Genomic DNA, 23900 nt, shown 5'->3' with positions numbered 1-23900 from the left:
TCATCAGTGTTCAGCTACGATGCATTTAAATCAAGCATATTTTGTGTTAGAGCCCAAACAGTATCCAAGTGAAATAATGCATATCCATATTTCCATATGATTTGACAGTTTATTTTATTAAATATCAAAATGTGTGCATCATACCTGACACCTAGATGAACACTTTACAGTCAGTTTTATGACTGTCATTCTCTTTAAATGCTAGTGAAGTTTGGTAACGTTATACACGTTTCAATGTTGTATGTAACTTTGCAGACGGTCCCTAACTTCGCCAGCGTTATGCCAGTCATATCAGATGCGCTGTGGTTCTGCTGTGTTTTTTTTAAACCATTTTACCTAAATCACCAAAATAATAAATGTTATATTTACCCATGGCCTTCCCTGTTATACAGAAATGTAATAGTTATCAAACCTTCCTTAACTGCATAAATAATAAATGAAATATAGATGAATCATCATTAAAGCTACAATTTTCTCTGTTCCCGTTGTTCTTTGATGAACATTAATGACAGGCATCATCAGTGCTCCTGTCACTTTAAGAACAACCGCGGATCTCACGCGCTGTCCCGCGCATCTCATTTCCTCACAACTCTTTAAGTTCATTTAAGACGTTATTTAACTAATTTAAGACTCGAATATGAGAATACTCACAATCCTCTGTGTTATTGTTTGTTCAAGAGCAAAAGAGAACTCGATGTGAGCAGGAAACTGACGCGAGTCTATCTATGCGTCGAGTGTGTGTGTGTGTGTGTGTGTGTGTGTGTCAGTGTCCCTTGATTAGCTGACATGAGACGCATCCACACAGATAGGACACTGACACACACACACACACACACACACACACACACACACACACACACACACACACACACACACACACACACACACACACACACACACACACACACACACACACACACACACACACACACACACACACACACACACACACACACACACACACACACACACACACACACACACACACACACACACACACACACACACACACACACACACACACACACACACACACACACACACACACACACACACACACACACACACACACACACACACACACACACACACACACACACACACACACACACACACACACACACACACAATACCAGCATAGCCATACAGTTTAAGTTCACCTACACTTTATATTAATAAAAAGGTTTACAGTGCAAATACTGTTGTTGCATATACTGTGCATAAAATTTGAAAACATTTGCAAAAAACACCACTGTATCATTAAATTTTTTTTAAACCTTTAAGTAACCATTTTTTAAACATCTATAAACATTACTTTTACATAGATAGACGGACCAGATATTCCTAACACTTTGGGAATACTTAAGGGTTACTAGTTGTTTTGTAAACTGTCTATAAACATTATCTGGATGGTTATTATAAAGTTGCAACCGATGACTATAATACCTTGTTAAATAGTTAATAAACAGTACCAGTAAAACGTGGGCAGTACCAGTAAAACATGTAAACAGTACCAGTCAAACATGTGGGTTGTCCTGATACTGTACTTCAAAATGTAACAGTGTAAAAATTGCCACAGAATAAAGTAATTGTTCAAGATCTATTGGTAACTCATAAAAATAATGTCATATTTGCATAAACTGTCACTACCGTATATATCCCGACACTAGCACATTAAGATAAGCTATGAAAAAAATCATGTTCCTCTGCCTCTTTCTGGTTAAATAATGTTTATAATAATTGTTAATATAGCATGCTATATTAACTATTCCAGGTTATTTATGCATAGCATAAATAATAGTTAGTAGAGCATGCTATGCCACTTTCATCAAAACCTATTACAAAGCTATAGCAATGGCATGCCATTCCGTCTGTTCGAAAAAAAAGTTGCACTAACTGTTCGTTACAAGCAGCATTTGCCGTCAGGCAGGTAACGATAGCTAACATAAACATATTTTTGCTAGCCTACCTGCTGCAAACTTACACTTTTTTTGTACAAGACAAGTAGAGCTATTTTATCCAGTGTAATTTATCACATACCACTATCTTGTTTTTTCTTATCCTCCTCTTCCTTTCTCTATTTTCTTTTCTGGCTTCCTGAAGCATAAAATTCCGCTTAAAATCCGAAGATTTTGTATTTTGCCGCAGCAGAGATCGCGTGGTTGGCTGGCTGCTGTCAGCGACTTCTGAGAGGGGCCCCTTAAGGGGGATCCCGATAACAGTGTCATTGCACTTTACTGCATTGACTATCAATGGGGCGCTCACACAGTTTGTCGTTTCATTTTATTCTTAACCTGTCGCTGTCTTGGGGCCCCAGGCCAGCTCGAGGCCCCAAGCAATTGCTTGGTTTGCTTGCCTTGTCGCGACGGGCCCACCCACACACACACACACACACACACACACACACACACACACACACACACACACACACACACACACACACACACACACACACACACACACACACACACACACACACACACACACACACACACACACACACACACACACACACACACACACACACACACACACACACACACACACACACACACACACACACACACACACACACACACACACACACACACACACACACACACACACACACACACACACACACACACACACACACACACACACACACACACACACACACACACACACACACACACACACACACACACACACACACACACACACACACACACACACACACACACACACACACACACACACACACACACACACACACACACACACACACACACACACACACACACACACACACACACACACACACACACACACACACACACACACACACACACACACACACACACACACACACACACACACACACACACACACACACACACACACACACACACACACACACACACACACACACACACACACACACACACACACACACACACACACACACACACACACACACACACACACACACACACACACACACACACACACACACACACACACACACACACACACACACACACACACACACACACACACACACACACACACACACACACACACACACACACACACACACACACACACACACACACACACACACACACACACACACACACACACACACACACACAGAAAGAGAGTTTAAAAAATAACACAACACTGCCACCCTTTAGTGAGGGGAGGGCAGACAGAGAATAAATATTCAGAAGAAATATATTAATTTATATTATTTATAATATTTATCCTGCTTCAAAACTAATACAATGCTGCCATCTTGTGTTCATTGAGGGGAGAGCAGCAGACAGAGAATTTCTGTTCCCCTTTTTTGTCCTTATTTAATCCCTCGCCATGGAAACACCGTTTGAGATATCCAATATCCGTTCACATTTTAGCATCATCAGTATCTTTGTTTCATGTTGACCGAGTTTGGTGGAGATTGAATAAAACGCCTACGAGGAGAACGTAAAAACTCAGACCCCGATTTAACCAAAAATTTACCTTCAAACCAAAATATCTGACTTCCTGTTGGTCGGAGCTAATGACTGTAAATTAGAAAGTTGTCCGGCTCGATGAGGTCAATATATATACTGAGTTTGGTGATTGTAGATGAAACGAAGCCCTTCACTTTTGTCAAAAGGTGGCGCTAGAGAGCCCCTCATCCCCGCCCGTTTCTGAGGCTTTGTCCATGTGTACTGACTGACATCTCTGATGTGTGTGTTGAGTTTCAAGCAGTTTCAAGCAATTTCAAGCATGCTAAGAGCCTCAGAACAGCCAAAAGATTATTAAACTTTGACACGTTGCCATGGCAACAGTATTTGAAATTTCAGAAATCCATTTCATACGTCTCTATCTCTCATGTTTTCACATTATACTGATGAAGTTTGAAGTAAATGGGGTGAAAATAAGATGGTGATTCAAAGCATTTTTGAAAGTGACACACTTCCTGCTGCCAGTTGGTGGCGCTATAACTTTGACTCACAAAAGTCATATCCATGTGATCGGCCTCTTACAACAAACACACAGCTGAAGTTTCATCCAAATCAGTCAATGTTTGCACAAGTTATAACACACTTCCTGTTTCCCTTTTCTCGCCATAAATTCGTTGCTTCGCCACGGCCACACCATTTGAGATATCAAAAATCCGCTCGCAATTTAGCATCCTGGATATGTTCTCTTCATGCTGACCGAGTTTGGCGATGATCGAAACAATGGCCTCGGAGGAGTATATTAAATTCCAGAGCATGGGTTTTCCGAACAACCGATTATAGCTCACTTCCTGTTGGGCTGACGCATAACTATGAGCACGAAAGTTGTTTGGCCCGATGAGGTCTATATGTGTACCGAGTTTCATACATGTACGTGCAAGTGTGTTTGATATATGGACCAAGTTTTCAGACCCCACTTAAGGGGGCGCTGTCGAGCCCCCCTGCCACGCCCGGGTACCAGCTTCAGCCCGGCTCTGATGGCCGCGCATTCCGACGCCTGTGCGAAGTTTCAAGAGTTTTCGAGCATGTTAAGTGCCCCAAAAGTACCCGAGAAGTCGAAAAAAAAAAAAAAAAAAAAAAAAAAAAAAAAAAAAGAATAATCTGAGGAAGAACAATAGGGCTCTGCGCCCTTTCAGGGCTTGGGCCCTAATAAGAAACAGAGGAAGAACAATAGGGCTCTGCGCCCTTTGGGCTTGGGCCCTAATAATAAGAAACAGAGGAAGAACAATAGGGCTCTGCGCCCTTTCAGGGCTTGGGCCCTAATAATAATAAGAAACAGAGGAAGAACAATAGGGCTCTGCGCCCTTTCAGGGCTTGGGCCCTAACTAGTTTGGGACTGGGAAACACTGATGTAGAGTAACATTTTATTAAAGGGAAGTGTACACCTCAAATCTTGGAAAAGCTACAGTACAGCGTATTTAAATGCAGATTTATAAGGGTAAGCGCATATTTCAGGTGCTGTGACTAGCCACCATTTAAAATGGGGGAGGGTATGGGATAGTAATAAAAAATAAAAATCAACATTTTAGATTAAGGTAAATTAATGGAGAAATTTAAAGAATTTTAAAGAACAACTTTTCCGCCCATCAATATTTTTTCAATATTAGCAGCAGAAGGGAAAAAACGAAAAACTCGTTTGTGGGGTGTGAAGGTGCTTTAATAAGTCAGCAACCTTGAGTCAAGGTCAGCAAACTAACCAGCAGTCTACCATCACGAGATTACCAAGCAAAAAGTCACATGATGGTTACAATAAAAAGCTTCTCGGAAGGAGACTAGCAATCATTTGGAATGCTAAAACCAATAGAAGTTAAAAACGTTGCATGTGCACTACATTTACTCAGACATAAATTGAGAATGAATGGGTTTGTGCACTACAGCATGGTCTTAAAAAAAAAAAAAAAAAAAACTTTAAAAAATCTTCTTAGAATAAAGACGCATGTTATAAAAATGTATTTTAAAAAAAGTTAAAATGTTTGGGTGTGCATGAGGTCTACGCCACACGCACTTCACAGGCTTGAAGCGAGCCGAGATGGTTGAGACAGGCCTGAGCGCACTGCAGCACCATTCCCTTCACCGCCTCCAGATAGAGCTCCTGACCCGAGTTCAGGTACAGCCACATGAGTCGACTCAGCTGCGCCGGCAGAGAGTCCCCGTGTAAACTCTCTGTTCAAACACAATGCAGACAGAGAGGTTATGAAAGGCCGATAGCCATCATGAACAAAAGCAACTTTTTTTTTTGTGGCCAATCCAAAAGCAAGGTGGCTGATGTACACAATACAACCTGATTGTAAAAAACCTGATGATTTTAAAATGCCAACACCATTTTATGAATAAGATTAAATATTGACTATATACAGTCTATAGTATACATGTTTAAACAATTATTTTGGCTGCACTTTATTTTACAGTACGTGTAGTTGCATGTACCATTACACTGTAAGGTAAATGCATGGGTTAAGGTTAGGGGTATTACCCAGTTATTGTAATTATTAAAATAAGTACATGGTAGCATTTTACAGTCCTGGTCCCCATGTGCTTCCTGTTAATACTATATAACTAAAGTGCTACCGTTATTTTATATAATGGTTCCACTTTATTTTACAGTATCTGTACTTGCTGTACACTGTAAAAAATATTTTCATGATTTGAAGCTTTAGCTTTTTCCCTTTTGTCAAATCAACTTGTGGTTCAAATAACATTGGTTTAATCAACAGAAACACAATCTCCTTCATTAAAAAAAAATTGTTGATGCGATTTCAAATGAACCTTTAAAAAAAAAAAAATATATATATATATATATATATATATTTATATATATATATATAAAATAAAAACCTTAAAGGGTCATTTACGTTGTAAAAATTATTGTTGGTTTGACTTAAGTGTACCTAAGAAAGTACTGGGTGATATAAGACAACTACATGGGTTAAGTTAAGGCTAAGGGGTGGGTTCAGTGTTATAATAAATACTATAATAGCTGGGCAATAAGTACATAGTATGTACATGAAGAACAGGACTAATAAAGTGCTACCAATATTATTATTATTGTTATTAAGCATTACCCTTTGACAAAGTTGTTGGTTGTGTGCACAAATTAAGTCGACTGAATTGTTACGGTCTCATTTCCTTTGATGCATCTCTAGCATATGCAATTTGTTATTGAACACTACAATTGAATGAGTCTTGGCCATTGTGGAGCTCTAGATAAGTGGATGCTTACAAACAAACCTTAACGGTTCTCACCTCATTGAAGATTAGATTTGAATGGACTATAAACGGTCTCAACTATTTTTAAGATGGCAAACAAGACAAATTACCTTGAGACGGAGCCTGCAAATAAACGGAGCATCATTCCTCACACCGCTGGGTCACGGCGGGATGGAACTGCTCCCTCATAAATCCTAATCAAATTTCACAGCATTCCTTCATCAACACCACTGATGGATCGCTCTCAGACAGGCAGAGGTGCATTAAAGCAGACTGCAGATTTGCTGGTTGGTTTACTGGTTGAACCATAGTCAGGATGCACTGTACTAACTGAATGACAATGATTTAACTGTCTCTAGTATGGTCTTAAACTACAAAATGTTAAATGAAATGGATTTAAATCAAAGTCAGCATAGGGAAGAAAACAGCTCCTCGAGAAAGAAAGGGGAAAAAAATTAGGGCGGGACTTGATTGTCTATTGGGAATTGATTGGATGGTTGTGATTTGCTATTGCTGTGACGTCATGCGAGTGTGTGATGCGTTTACTGGCGTGAGGGTGGGACAACCTGAGAAGAGAAGTCACTGCAAGAGGGAGGGGGAAGTTATTTTGATTACGAGGGCACAATTTATATTAATTTTTGTTATTAAAGATTATGGTGACTTTAAGCACTGTTAATCCAACCCTAATAGCTACATTTAGGGCTTGTATGATTCAAATATTTGCTGGTCATCAGTACTTGTCAAACATAAGTCACATTCTTATAAGGCGCTTTGAAATGAAAGACCCAGCTAATGCAAAAGTCATGAACTGTGTGTGGTCTCGACCACTCACAGAGGACTGAGGATTAACACCAACACTTAAAATCTGATGAACCAAGATGAACTTACAGCAGCGTTGAGAAAGACTGCATCAGCTACAAAAACAACAGCTGTTAATTAGAGAAATCTAACGAGAGCAGAAATGCACTAAGGGCAGCAAAGACGACACCAGGCTTACAAATCTAACTCGGCTCATTCGGATTTCTCGCCCATATTACTGTAGCCATTATGAACGGATGGCTTCAGTTACAGCTGCAAGATTCTGAATAAATTGAGGATCACAACTTATTTTATTTAGTTGTCTGTTCAGAATCCTGATCCATTTGAAACTAAGATTTAATTTACTAGAGGTTCTGACAAAATGACGATTCAATGACTAATTCAAAAACACATTCTTCACTGGTTCATTGCTGGATGAATCAATCTCTTGAATGATTCAACGACAAACAGTCACTTGTCGTCACCTACAGGTGTAATTGATTACATTTTTATTTGAAGCACCAAGTTAATTTCAAAAGGTGATTTGCTCTATTTTGATCGTTTCTGTAGACAGTGTTTATATCCCAACTATCTTTTATCCCAGTACTTCAGTGATCATTTGAATATTTGTAACAGAATTATCGATACTGTGTGGTGGAAGATTAGTATGTGGTTTGCGAAGCCGTTTCATATCCATGCATGATAACTGCTTTCTCTGGGTCAGCAACAGCGCAAACTCAGATGTGAACGTTCCAGTGTGATTTTCAAAGGTTTAATAGACAGGAGAATCGTTGTTGGAATAAGAACATGTGGGTGTTTGAATCAAGATTGCGACTTTGGGCTATTTTTAATATTAAATATCATGATTTCTAGCTGTTTTAGCTTTTTTTATGCTTGTTTTGAATTATTTTCAATCATTTTAAGTAGGGCTGGGTATTGACACAAATTTCACAATTTGATTCAATTTCTATTCACAAGCTTTCGATTCCGAATTAAAGATTGATTTTGGATATATATCAGACAGTACATGGCAAATGTGAAGGGGGGGGTGTGGGAATCTCTCAATGCTGGAAACTATAAATGGGTGTCAGCTGGTACTACATACACAGATATATAGGTATAGAAGGTTAAAATTATCTTGAGTGTAATATAAGTGTTTGTATACAAATAAGTTAGTTTTACAATTAGGCTACATAATCATGTTTAGATTTCAAAAAACCAATTGGAGTAGAGATATGATTATTTAAATGGTGGCTGTCAAACTTAACTGATTTATTCAAACATTCATTATAATTTTTAATGTTCTTCAATTTTAAATGCATATGTAATGTGGTGCATATATTTATAAAAACGCTCCTCCCTAGAGTTAATTTTTCTATCTCACTGGATGTGCTTTTTCTGAGGTAAATGCGACATTACATTGCTTACATGCCGTTTTATGGATGTCTTTCCGAGGTTGAGCGATTACGTGTGATGTGATACAGATTTCAGTAAGTTGTACTCTTTTAACATGCCTAAAGATTGCGCTGTATCTGATCATCTCATCCGCTTTAATGGCAGTTCACGTGGACTCCGCGCTGCCGCTTCTCTTGAACTGAAGCACTGCTGCGACCAGTCACGCCACATTATAGAGCACCAAAACCGGTATTTATTTTGGGAATTTTGTAATAAAAATTGACGTAATTTTGACATCAGACTTTGTTTCATATCAAAAGTAACAAAGCACAAATATTGCGATTCATTAGATGTGAGGCGCGCTACAATGTTCCGGTCATTCATTAACTGAAAAACAGGATAGACTAATCGAATCTTGGGATTTAAGAAAATCAATATTTATTTTACCCAGCCCTAATTTTAAGTCATCTTGAGGCCCCCTTGGACGTTTGAGGCCCCCAGCCCCTGATAGAGAGCCAATGATTTAAATGGAAAGGGTCCCTTTAGGGCTGTTGTACAAATGTTTGGTAAACCCACCTTGAGAGATCTTGGTGTCAAACTCCAGCAATGTGTAGAGTGATTCAGGGAGCAACTGTCTAGCCCAGATGTTCTCCTCCAGGTAAATCCAATCCCGGACTATCCTCTTTCTACGCAAGAAACCTTGCACATGATCCAGGTACACCGAATTACCAGACACCAGATACAGCCTTAAAAGAAAGGAAAAAAACATTATATGCATGAGTTGGAAAACCATTATGAAAACAACTACACAAAGCAATAGACAAGTCTAATTATTATGCGTTTTTATTAGCTTGGGAAATAAGACAACCTTTTATTAAGAAGCCAAAAAGAGAATTAAAAACCAAAAACAAAGTAAAAGCTTTTGCGGGGAAAGTAATTTTTCAAGCACTTCTGAACAACGAGGCAGTCGTCTTCACGGTCTCTTGAGATTCTTCTGTATAATGACTGTTACAGCTTCAAACAAAACACCCTGGATGAAAAACACTTAAGAAAACAGCGTGGGCTTGCATGTTCGCTGCACATAAATTCAAACATACCTCTTCAAATATGAATTAGTTCAATTTAAAACCAGCCAAGCAGCACTGATGGTTTGAATGCTAATGACCAATTAGATGTTATAGTTATGTAGTTTAGCACTTCTCTGCCATTTTATTTGCACAACTCAAAACTTTATTTTGCATGGAAATATTTAAATCAGCCAGTATCAATATGACTGAATGGCATGGTGCTTTTTAGGCATACAGTGATCTCACTTTACCACTTCGATTACACACACATCTGCTTACGTAAGACCACTGCCCTCGAGGAACATCCCACTTAACTTTTCACACCACTGATCTTGGTTTACTCTAATGCTGTGGGCTCCGGCTGACTTTAGAGAGGAGTTCAGTTCAGCTTTTTGAGATCAGTCGCCATACACTTCAAAGATGCCATCGACTGACTGCAGGCCATTTTTTTGAAGCTGCCATCTCCACCCAGTGCACTCTCCAAGCTTCAAAGCCCAGTCTAAAAGCCAAACACTGGTAAAGCTCAAACGTTTTCGCCACTAGTTTAAGGGAAACAACCGTGATTTGAGGAACAAAGCAACACTTTACAGCCTGAAGAGTGAATGCTAGGTTTACAAGCAAATTAGCATGTCACTAACCCAACATGATAATTGGGACAGCCTCATTTAAACAAAATGTTGCATCAGTAAAGTGATACAAAAAGCTTTGTGAAGCATGCTTTATGTACAATGTGCTGGACTATTTAAAAAATAAATAAATAAATAAATATTAGTCATCAATATTAAACTTTTTAAAAATTTAAGGTAGCTTAGGGTACGTTTAAACTACAATGTACTAACTAATTACAGAAAAGCTTTCTTTGCATTTGAAGAGTTTCCCATACAGACGACAAAGTTGTCGAAACAATCCCGATGTCACCTTAAGGAAACACTCCATGCTTATAAACTAGTGTTGTCACGATACTGGAATTTATAACTTTGATATCCGATACCATTTTAAATACCACAACAAAAAAACCTGTGTATACTGTTTATATTCATCTTTTTGTCCATCTGTTGAAAGTCTATGCAATCGAATTTCTTCTGAAGAGATCACTATATGGTTGAGCTTGGTTAAGTTGATCAATAACCATAATTATTTCACAAATATTTGCCAACTGCAACAATGCATTTTTTACAATGGGGTAATTGTTGCAATAGCTTACACAGCACAAGGAAGCTTGATTTCAAATGGTAAATTGAATTTAAAAAAGACAAGTAAACAGTAATAAATAAGAACAAAAACATTACTAACAATAGCACAAAATACAATAGAATAAAAGATACAAATTAAATGCTGCTTTATTTTTTCAGGTAGGTCTAACAGTAGTGTTCAGGTAAGAAACTGAACAAAATCAAATTTAAAATAACACTTGAAAATCTTCATTGATTAACTTGTGTAACTTTAATGGATTCATCTATTTATTTTTTACAGTCAAGAGCAGTAAGGGATCGTTTGTCTTTTAGCGAGTGGCATGTTTATTCAGCTACAGTCCCTTTAAGACCTGACACACACATGGATCCAAAATACAGCTCATGTTACGTTCTTCCTGAACTGTTTACGACTCTACGTTAATACTCACCAAGATGGGCATTGTAACATTATTTTTGAGTGTATTTGACCATTAATAAGCCGGGAAAGAGCGCTAATTTTTGCACTTGTATGTCAGAGGCGGCTTTATTACTGTACGTGTGTGCACTTCACATGTGAGCGCGAAATCTGCAAGAATGAGTAGAATCGTGTACTCCCGCATGAAATTCAGACCAGTCACACCAACACTACTTAACCGGAGTGACTGAGAGGAGGCGGGTGCGGGTCAACTCGCTGTCGGTCGGAGAGGAGAGCAAGAAAGCGCAGCTGGTATCGGTGTATCAATACTGTAGAAAGGAGTATTGGTATCGTTTCAGATATTTTAGTATTGATACATATCGAAATAGATATTTGAAAACACTACTATAGACTGAACAGAATACACATGTGCATGACGACAGGTCACAAATTAGCATTTTTGTAGTTTACACGGAGACGATAACAGTAGTTCTCAATAACGTGCACTATGAAACCCGCTTTCAAAAGTTTGCATCTTCAGCTCCCCAAAACACAGATGTCACTTCATGTGTTTTGGCCGTTCATTTACAAGTTTAGTTGAAAACAGTGTCATGTAAAATGCCCCCTCAGTTTTAAGTTAGCTTATTTATTTTGTAATACTTTATTTTAAAAGTTGGCTTTTTATTTATTCACAGTTTAAAATTTGCTTATTTTTATTTAAATATTTGTATTTAAATAAAACGTTTCCTTTTTATTATTATAATTAATTGATCAAATAAAGTTAACCCAATTTCATTTTCAAATTTTTTTTTTTTTTTTTTTTTAAAAAGGTCCCATGGCATGAAATTGTCATTTTATGAGGTTTTTCAACATTAATATGAGTTCCCCTAGCCTGAATATTGTGCCCAAGTGGCTAGAAATTTTGATCGTTGTAAACCGAGTTCTGGCTGTCTCTCTCTGCCTTTGAGAAAATGACAGGCCAGACTAGCCAATCTTGAAGTCTCCTGTTATGAAGTCAAAACAGGAACGGTTAACTCCCTTTCCTCCTCCCAGAGATTTTGGCACGCCCATGCAAGCGCCATATTCGTCCTCGAGAGATCACGGCTTGTGAACGAGTGAATGCTGGCAGTTTCTCAGTGTTTGGATGTATAAATGAAAACAGAAGTCTTTTTTCAGTCCCTTCTGATCTGTGATCAGTGATTTCTGATGTGTAGCTAATTATTCAAGTTCACACAGAACTTTATTATTCGTGCACACGCTCCCGACAGAACGGTGTTTTCTATCTTGTGAGAGTCTGTTTTTGTACGTCCTCGTTGCGTCTATCTGTTCTACAATGTACAGTCATGCGTTTCTGCTCAACATCGGCAGACTCGCATCTCTTTAGAGATAAACCTCACACACCGAAGCTCGGGCTGCACTGGCCGGTCATCCTTCAACATCACCGACCCCCAGTACTGCATCTGGCCCACAGCAGAGGCGCCATATGCGGCGTGAGATTAAGCAGAAGGGGGGTAAGCGTGAGCGTATCCGGGCTAGCCAGACAAACTGGATTACATTCGATTACTGCTGTTGTGTCTTTGTTTGCGCTGTGTACTCAATGCGTGTCACTGACGCTTTTCATATGATAGGAAAATATCTAAAAATAATGCTATAATCAACACTTACTCGTAACTCGTTCATCTCGCTGTAATGGTACATTGCATGTGTTACAAAGTTGGTAGAATAAGGATGAAGACGGACTCGGCGTGACTGGGACTCGTGTTTATTCAGAACTCTCAGATACAAACAAACTCGCGCTGGCAGCACAGCTCTCATAACTCAGTAGTTACTATAAACAACTTTGTTAGCAATCGCTCTGTCTCTGGTCCGTGATGTCCGTTTCGCGAACGAATCATTCTTTTGAACCGGTTCTTTTTAGTGAACCGATCCAGTTCACCAAATCGGACTGAATCGTTCTAAACGGTTCGCGTCTCCAGTCAGCGCTGATCCATCATTTACTAGAGTTACTAACTTTCTGACATGAGTGACATACCCTCCGACTAGAAATAAACAAATAACCTGTAGTATATGCTAGTAACTAAAAAAGTTCACTGAACTGAGACGTACTGACAGAACTGATGAGAAGTGAACTCAGGTCCATCCGTCTCTCTGGCAGCAGGCTCTGCTCGTGCCTGGTAGACCTCGTTAAATCACGCCCCCTCCGCTACAAGATCTGATATTCATTCAAATGCAAAAATGTCAGCCAATCACAACAGTGGGCGTTTTTACTGAAGTCTCATAGCACAGTGGTTCCCAACCACGTTCCTGGAGGACCCCCAACAGTGCACATTTTGGATGTGTCCTTTGTCTGACACACCCACATCAGGTCTTGGAGTAGCTACTAATGAGCTGATGACCTGAATCAGGTGTGTTTGATTGAGGAGACATGCAAAATGTGCACTGTTGGGGGTCCTCCAGGAACGTGGTTGGGAACCACTGTCATAGCAGACACGTCTCTTGAAACAGGGCATTCAGCCAGAGGGCAAACATCAGTATAGAAAAAAAATGCCTTTTATTTCTAAATTGACATTTTATGATGTAAAAATCATACTAACAATACAAGTACACCTCAGGAAACATTATAAAATAATAGAAAAATGCCATGCCACGGGTCCTTTAACTTAATGTAACTTTTAATTTAAATGATGGGGGGGGGGGGGTTAAACTAAAATAAATAATTTGTTAGCTTTTGATTTTTATATATTTTTTTTTTTTTTTTTAAAGCTAGCTTTCCACATTTTAATTTGGTTTATCTAAACCTCAAAAAACAAACAATAGGATGCAAGGAAATACCTTCTGTCAGTATAGGTATATTATGTTTGCTTATACATACATCACACACATCGTTTCCTGTAAACATTACAATTCTAAATCTGCATTCTCAGGAAAGAAAGAGAAAGCAAGCGAGAGCGAGACAGACAAAGCAAGCGAGCATACGCGCAGACTCAAGCAGGACTGACTTGTAGTAGGGGAGTGTCTCAATCATTTTCCAGTTGACATAATTTGCAGCCGTCTCCTCCAGCGTACAGACACGGGTCATCTGGACTTTGGCCACCTGCCAGAAGCGCTCGTGCTCGATGAGAGTCTCCTGCATCTCCCGCCTCAGCAGAAGATATACACCCTCCAGCGTGTCTTCATAAACCTGCCAACGACACGTCATTACATCAGCAAGTGCAACTGACCTTGCTCCCGAAATAGTGTATGCATAAGGGAACAGGCCTAAATTTGCATATTCATGAGTCCAAAAAAAAAACAATTGGCTAACCGCACATTATCATGGTACATACAAATCTCTCGCAGATAAACTGATATTTGAAAAATTATAAATGACCAAATCTAAATAAATTATACATTATAACGCATGTAGTTATGCAAAGCACATACAAAGAATCCATGAAAAGAATCTCATTAACCTCTGTAGGTAAAAATAAAAATTCACATTTAATGTCCATCTGATCCTTTGTGTCCTTGAATGGTCACGTGTCGTAAAACAGTGTATAATACTGGGAGAGTTTGTATGCTCAGACGTGCAATGTAATCGACTGAGACATGCACCGATACTTCTATAATCCATTTAGGCAGCCATTAGATAGGAGCGTCTGCTCACGCCGTGACCTGTGAAATCATTTTCACTGACTAATGAGATGCAGAGGATGAGCACTGCTGGAATATTTAAGATCACGTCCTCTGAGGAACTTGTTTGCCATTTTTTAGATGGGGAAGAGAGATCGGTTGGAATAGAATGGGGACAATCCCCAGAAAGAGTCCCTTGAAAGACAGCATGTCAAATTTATTCAAACCTCACAGATACACACTGGGGAGAGACAACTTCATATCAAAGAAAAAAAAAAAAATTGTTGAAGTCATATCGGCTTCAGACTGAAATATTGCTCAGCTTCCTGCATGCATTCTAGGGTCGTACCTTTCTTCGCTTCAGTCGGCCCCAGTCGCGGCCCAGGATCCAGGCCATGAGAGACTTACACATGGAGAAGTAGTTTGCAACAGTCTGAATCCCTGATGGAAAGAAACAAGTACAGTCAGAACATGAGATGGTATTCAAAGAGACTGGAGCAGTAACATAAGACAGACTCTTTTCCTGCCAAAGGACTAGTACAGGCATAGTTCCTCAAGAGAGAGCACCATATGAGACCAACAAAGAACAGAAAACACGTTCAAATACAGCAGGCTGCTGGACTCCTCAAAGGTTTAAAGATCTAGCCAATTCTCCACCAGAGGTTGACCAATAGATGCTGATGAATGGGAAATATTTCATTTAACATCCAGACAATCTTACTGAAAGCTCTTTGAGATCAATTATATTATTAATGAGATGAATAATAAATACCACATAAATTAAAATCTATACACACTGGGGGTGTAACAATATATGGCGTCACAATAAAACTTTTCTCCGGGAAAAAAGGCATTTGGGGGTAAAATATGTGTTATTTTGGCAGGGCTGGCAGCTAAAAAAAAAAAAACTAAAACTAACGTTTGATAACAAACGTTATGCGTCGCTCCGTTGCTCTGATTGGTTGTAGGGCTATCCAATTGAGGTCTTTCCTGGTTCGGTTGAAACACGCCCCATAATCACAGCCCAACGGAGCAGTCTCAGACTCATATTTTGACTAGAATTGAGTATGACGACATCAGGCTAGAATATTTGTATTCTGGTATCACCATTGTCCTGTGTATTGGGTTACCAGCACCAAGTCCAAGCCTATTCATTACCACCCCAATGTAATACAAAATGTAGCATTTTAAATCAACAGTACTTCTGATAACCTTTTACCATATGGCTTTGAGTATCGCAATATCGTATCGTGATATGTATCGAAACATGACGAGGGTATCGTAATGCCCCTAATACACACATGCTATTAAATCTATAAACAATCAAATTAACTAAATACATGGTATAAATATATATAATTTGAAGTACTACTACAGCTATTTTATTTTAAGGCATATTTTGTTTAACCAAATAACTCACCCAGATTCTCATTTCCCTGGGCCAATCGGCCTCTCCAGTAGTCTTTGGTAATGGGGTGCAGGGAGGCCAGGTACCTCACGTCACACAGGGTTTCACCCCAGGTGGCCACCTTTCTCTTGCTGTGCTTCTTCCACTGCAGGAAAATGGATCGCAGCTGCTTGTTGTACGGAGTCGGCTGACGAAACAACCAGTATGTGAAGAGCCACTGGAACCGGCACTGGACGTATTGACGGTACATGGACTCCAGCTCGGCATGCTCTAAAATCAGTACAAGATATGGTCAATGACAACAATACTTCAGATCAAAAGCTAGTCAAGCAGAAACACTACAATAATATATGGAAATGCATTCAGAAGGAAAGTCTGCACAATTACACCTTTCTGCAACCTTCCAGAAGGAACTCCAAAACTACTGGTGGAAGTTTGAAAGACCTTTAGATCGACACTGACCAGGATACGGCACATCCTGTTCAAAGCTAACAGCTATAGAACATGGGCCTTTCATTTACTAGTGTATTAAATGATACAGGAAATAGCAGGCGAATGTGAACTATGAGTCACAGTCCTTTACTGGGAACATCCCTGTGTCCCATCCCAAATCTCTGATCAAGGGTCCATCACAGCAGTTTCAAGTGATCCACCAGTGCAAAAAATCCCATTACTTTCAGGAGAATGGAAACATATACAGCACAGACATAAAAGGTCAACGATAGAACCCAGAAACCCTCATGTCCTTTTGGGTAAAACAGCAGTATAGGTGCCATCATAAACCAACCATTAATTTGCTAAATGCACTGCACAAAATCAAGTGGACTGGATTCACTCCAGCACTCAAGAGCATTAAGGTAAGGTGATATATTGCATATGCTAAATTTTTTCAGGAATATTAATAAAAAAAATATACGCAATGTTGCTTAATGCACTTTTTATTTGGCCATTAAGTGTCCTAAAGACCTTGCAATTAGACAAGTTTAACATCCAATCACAACCGGTTCCCTAATGCCCGGTACATTGTATGATTTTGGGCTCAGACGAAAGATGACCAATCGTGGTGATTTCTGTGGTTGTGCTCCTAATAGTGAACCTCTTTCACTGTACAACATAGGACCAAAGACGGCCTGTCAAAAGGTTGTTTTCACATTTCATTAAATGGGATGCAAGTATCTCACCACTGTTTTGGTGTTGGCTGAGAACATGCTGGAAGACCAGTGAGACACTACCATGATGCTTCAATGCAAGATGATAGAGCTCCCTCCATTCAAACTTGAGGGCGTCACAATCTTCAGTTTTCTCTGGGAAACAAATCAAGCAGAATGTTAAACCTGAATTAAACATGGCAACCTCAGGTGATGGCTGAGAATATGACAACCTTGGAGTTTGTCCTGGAACAAATCTGTGGTGACGCCCCACAAATTCTCCACTTCACTGCAGGGAAGCCTCACTGAGGGCAAGGGGACGCTTTCCTCCAGCACGAGCCACTGGATCCAGTACTTGTGTGGCGCGAGTGGGATCTCCACAAAGAGCTTCTCCTGAAACGCCCGGTTACAGTGGATGTTTCTGAAGAGGGATCTCCACATAAAAACCAAGCGGAAGGCTGTTTTGGCTGTTACGGGACACCTGGCGTGGGTATATGACAGACTGACCCCAAACGAAACCTGACAAGATACATTTTGGAGAGGATTAGCACAGGAGTGACTGTTGCATTCAATTAGGAAACTTGTGGATCAAGATAAAATAAAACCCCCAAAAAATAAATAAAAAACATTAATAGAATACATTTTTTTTTAAAAAGACTATTAAAGGGATGGTTCACCCAAAAATGAAAATTAGCCCATAATTTACTCACCCTCAAGTCATCCTAGGTGTATATGACATTTCCTTCAGAGTTATATTACAAAAGTCCAGGCTAATCCAAGCATTAGAATTTGATTCATAGTTGCTCTGTTTTTGAAGTCCATAAAAAAATGCATCTGCCCATCAAATAACATGCTCCACGCGGCTCTGGGGTGTTAATAAAGGCCTTCTGAATCGAATCGATGCATTTGTGTAGGAAAAATATCCATATTTAAAACTTTATCAAGTAATGTTCCAGCAGATCACCTTCCATGGAAAAGTGTTGAATGTTGAAGATGCGTACGTGACGTCATAAGCGTACCTGGTCGAGTTAGTCTTTCGATCGGCAGGGGAACTTTCAACAATTTTTCCATAAATTGAACAGGGAAGGCGGTCGGCCGAAAGTTTACTTTATAAAGTTATAAATATGGACATTTTTCTTACACAAACGCATTGATTCGCTTCAGAAGGCCTTTATTAACACCCCAGAGCCGCGTGGAGCATGTTATTTGATGGGCAGATGCACTTTTTATGGACTTCAAAAACAGAGCAACTATGAATCCAATTCTAATGCTTGGATTAGCCTGGACTTTTGTACAAACTCTGTTTGTATTCGTCTGAAAGAAGAAGGTCATATACACATAGGATGACTTGAGGGCGAGTAAATGATGGGCTAATTTTCATTTTTGGGTGAACTATCCCTTTAATGTGATGGGAACAATTATTTATTTGAAATATTTGTTGTATTGCTATAAGGCCAAATATAGAACCCCTAAAGGGACATAGAAGAGAAAAAAAGATGGAAGGAAACATTTGGCAATGCGTTGCGTTCCCTCGCAAATGTTTTGAGTCCCCCAAGAAACGTTGCGTTGGTTCGCAAAACCTTTACGTTCCTTGCGAGTGAAGTTTCTCAGGGGAATGCTAACATTTTGCAAAAAAAATGGCAAGAGAACGCAAAAGCATTGTATGGAAGCTTGTTAAAACATTTTAAAAAGATAATTGCAACTTTATATCTCACACAATTGAGTTACATCTCGCAATTCTGACTTCTCTCAGAATTGCGAGTTATAAAGTCAAATTCTGAGGGGAAGACTAACTTTTGTCTCAGAATTGCGAGTTTCTCACAATTGCTACTTTATATAACGCAATTCTAATGGGGGGGGGGGGGGGGTACATAATGCGAGATTTGCGAGGGAACATTTGCGAGGGAACGCAACGCATTGCCAAATGTTTCCTTCCATCTTTTTTTTTGGGGGGGGGGGGGGGGGGTACATAATGCGAGATAGCTACTCGAATCGATGTTCGAATCGTGGATGAATGACTCTAATTCACATCCATGCACAGACAGACTATTTTTGTTCACTTTCCCTGTCTATGCAGGTCATTCAAGTGCCAAGTGTGAAAGCATTTCACTGGTTGAAGGGATTGAACGATTGTGCCGTGAATGAGTCTCGGAGCGGCCACAGCCACACACATTCATATAGCACATTTTTTCTACAATGTCCACAAAGCTCTGATGACTCGAAGGTTCAAGGTTGGATGCATGATTCAATTAACACACTTTTCGCCACCTACTGGTATACCACGCATAAACGGTGAATTAGCTCATTCAAAAGATTCGACTCATTATGAATCAAAGCTCAATTTCCAGGCATACTGTGTAGCCTACCTGGAAGTGTGTGGTCCACAGAGAGTTGCACGAACAAACTCGGAACAATAAACTGCACGCGCTGCCGAGCCTCAGCAGCGACACTGGGTCCAAGTTCCTCAATATAACCAGGAGGACTTCATCACTTAAATGCAATAAGCCCGTTGTGTTGTCGCTTCTTTCCGAAGTGATATCTGATGTATTCAGATGGAGCTCTTCATCTGTGGCGGCAGTCAGACAGGAGAATTGCTCCAGCAACTCACACTCCCAGGTCGTGCTAAGGTCTGCCATACCTGTGCCGGTGTCACCGCCCCGTTTACAGCCACCTCTCAGGTGTTAAAGGTTAGGAAGAAACCACCTGAGAGAGGTCATGGGGTGGTGGCGAATCTCGAAGAGGTCGCTCATGAATATTAGCAGCTCATGAATATAAGCCAGGTCACGCCAACGGTTTATTTAAATATAGCCTACCTGCTTAATCTAATTAACATTCACACAGCAAGCGTTTTCATTCGCCAAGCCAATCGGGTAGATCGAATTGAAACGTTACGTAATAAATATTTAGAAGATAAACGCTTAATTTCCCAACAACAATGACAAAAAACGCTGCTAATTTATTCTACGTTCTTTCTTGCAATTATCTTGAAATTCTGTGTTAGAGTTGAACTTTTGTGCATTTTACTTCTAATGCGGCTGTTGAGTCAATAAAGTATTCTTGTCTGTCTATATTTCCCGTTGTATGAATTATTTATGCTTTTCTTTTCTATGCTTTTCAATACATTCTCTTTTCAAATAAATTAATAGCCCAAAAGGTTTTTATGATGTGACAATGTCAAAAACATATTCCAAGTCTTGGCACATTCATGTTTTTTGAGTTTAAGACAAATATACTTTATTTTAAGCAAGTCAGACACATTAAGAATTTCCAATATTTAAATGACAAAAATTAAAGCAAGAAATTAAAACAAAACAAAATGTAGATATCAGTTCAGAATAACTTTACACATGTATTGTACATTTGTACTGGATTTTATCCAAATAAGATGATAATTAAAGACTGAACTGCTTATAAAACAAAGTCGAGTGCCGTAAAATAGTTTACAAGTTTACAATCAATTGCTATTACACAGACTTTAATATTTAATACAAATGCATGTAGGCCTACCCTTTCTTGGCAGAATTAAAACAAAATAAACAATATGACAAATATAAAAAAAAAATTAACATGGTATAACCGTTAAAGACGGATGGAAAATCGCTCTTTTTTTACCCCTTTAGTAGAAGGAAATATTTATAATTTTAAGCAGATAATACAATATGCAATCATGACATGATGTTCAATACCGATGACATTTAAGAAGTCATGATTTCTCATTGGCTAAATGGAACCCACAATAATATTACATGGCAAGGCACTGGCTCAAATCAGCATTTTAAAACTCAGAATGCAGTTTTCCAGAGACAGGTCTCATTTTAAACATAAAATAAAATATTAATGAAACTGTAGAGAGGCAAACCTTTTCATACTTTCAGATACAATGAACCCTTTGTGCTCGTATAAGAAAATAAAACATTCACAAGTGAGCATTTGGACAAAACAGTCAGCACAAATCCTTCTAAACACTTAATTTGCCGCGGGGAAAGAGGCAATGAGGTGAAATCATCTCTATACATGATGGATCTGATAACTCAGATATACAGAAGTCACTGCTACCTATTGACAGTTCGTGATCACAGTGTACTCATTTGCTACGTGGTTGATTACATCATTCAGTGATCGTTATCATTCACTTTTCTACACACTGCTGGGCCGGGCAGTGGATGATTGGTTTTGAGAGACCACGCCCCCTTCAGGCTACTCGTATACGAGGCTCCTCCTCTATTTCCTGACCCAGGCTCGTATAGGTCACTGAAGGCTCCAGGGGCCCCACGGTGGGCGTGTCCGTGATAGCGTTTCCCGCGTTGCGGAACTGTTTATAAACGCGAGGATCTTGTGCCACATAGGTGGATGAGGAGGCGTAGAAGACCAGTCCCAGGACGATGATGAAGAAGGACAGCAGGTAAAGCCCGGAAAACTGTAGACAGACAAACAATATAATCAACTTCATATATCGAATCTAAAGAGTGACTTAAAGTCTACATCATGATAATTCTAAATCAAACACAGATGTAAAACTTTGAATCATAATTTATTACTTTTAAATAGTACACTGACATAAAACTGTATAAATCATGATTACTTCTAAATAGAATACTTATTTAAAACTTTGAATGATAATCTACTACTTAAAAGAACACTCATTTAAAGGTGCAGTGTGTAAATTTTAGCGGCATCTAGTGGTGAGGTTGGGAATTGTAATCACCCAACGCTCACCCCTCCCTTTCGTAGCCCGTTTCCACCGAAATTACCCCGAACAATTTGTCCCAGGAACTTTTTTTCCAGGAACTTTTTCCCTCAGACCTGTTGCTGTCTGCGTTTCCATCGCGGTCTAAAGTACCGTGAAGATTAGTCCGGTGACGTAGGACTGCGCGCGACTTTCCAGAGCCCACTGGATTTCATTTTTCTCTGCAATTAACTTAATAAAGCCTGAACCTCGACGTCGGTCCAACGGTCGTATTTTTTAAACTCCATTGTTGATTCGAAACAACTCGTACTGAACGCACTGCAAATGACTTTTAGGTTGAAATAAAATGCTGCGTGAGCTCAACCAATCAGCATGTTCAGCGCCCAAGTCCCACCCCCGAGAGTTCCTGAACATTGAAAAAGTACTACTTCGCGAGCAGAGCCATTTTGAGGGGGAAATCTTTACCTGGAACTTTATTTAGACCCCAGTTCCTGCGGTCGGAACACACTGAGTACCACCACAAAGTCCCTAGTTCCTGGGGAAAGTTCCCGCTGTGGAAACGCGGCTATAGAGAAGCTACGGGGGCCGAAACAGGACAAAAATGTCATCATCGGAGAGAGCAGAGAGTAGCTAGCGCTCTGTGGAGCAGTTTGTCCGTTAGGGCTACTGTAGAAACATGCCGGCGGTGTATGAAGATAGAAATGGCTCATTCTAAGGTAATAAAAACATAACGTTTCATTATGTAAGGTCTTTATACATCACTGAAAACATAGTTATATATATTATATTGCATTCCTGTCATTAGATCCTCATAAATACTACACACTGCACCTTTAAAACTGTACAACTTAAAACTTTAAACCATAATTTTACTCAAAACATTTAAAAAAGCCTTTTTTTTTAGATTTATGCATTTCAATTAATAGTAAAATTCCATCAAATTAAATAGAAAAATCCTTATATATTTTAAATGAATAATTGAACAATCCTTAATCAATTATTCAGTTGCAAGTATTATTCAATACAATTTGATGGAATTTCACTATTAATTGAAATATGTAAATCTTAAAAAACTTTTTTTGACGGTTACTACTTTTAATTAGAATAAAACTTAAAACTAAATTATACTACTTTTAAATAGAACAGTGACTTCATATTCACTTCTAATTCATTCTAAATAGAACACTGATTTAAAACTTTAAATCATAATTTATAAATAATAAATCAGATCAACGCATGAAAGCAGACTTTTGAAGAACCTTTATGTGGACCTTTTTTGTAGATTTATGAGGGTTTAAAAGAGAGAGAGAGAGAGAGAGAGAGAGAGAGAGAGAGAGACCTTGACATGTTGTATGTTAGTGTATTCTGTATGAAAAAGAATTGTGGAAAAGATTCTTCTAAAGAAAATGCTCCTTTTGTGTTCCAGCAACAACATACAGTAATGACAACACTTTCAATTCTGTCAGAACCACTATTGTCAAAGATGATAGACAATTAGCATAT

At 39.1% G+C, this 23900-nt stretch overlaps 2 protein-coding genes across 2 annotated transcripts in view; both read right to left on the bottom strand.

Annotated features, from left to right (window-relative positions):
* Positions 1-5478: 5478 nt before the first annotated feature.
* Positions 5479-21798, bottom strand: LOC307135653 (uncharacterized protein; the record flags this gene model as incomplete). The annotated part of the gene is made up of 9 exons (XM_079832226.1): positions 5479-5651; positions 9465-9634; positions 14542-14723; positions 15504-15595; positions 16575-16832; positions 17744-17866; positions 17944-18229; positions 20077-20381; positions 21795-21798. The coding sequence occupies 9 exons, from the start codon at positions 21796-21798 to the stop codon at positions 5479-5481; spliced, it is 1593 nt and encodes a 530-aa protein (XP_079688352.1).
* Positions 20925-23900, bottom strand: part of slc35f1 (solute carrier family 35 member F1) — a 136793-nt gene continuing 133817 nt past the window's right edge. The window contains exon 8 of the mRNA XM_079831987.1: positions 20925-22127. Within this exon, the coding sequence (XP_079688113.1) occupies positions 21903-22127 (225 nt within the window). The 3' untranslated portion in view covers positions 20925-21902. The remainder of the gene's footprint in view (positions 22128-23900) is intronic.

Source organism: Gobio gobio, assembly GCF_949357685.1.
Source record: "Gobio gobio genome assembly, chromosome: 12".
Lineage (NCBI taxonomy): Eukaryota > Metazoa > Chordata > Actinopteri > Cypriniformes > Gobionidae > Gobio > Gobio gobio.
This window is presented reverse-complemented; position numbering and strand designations above follow the sequence as displayed.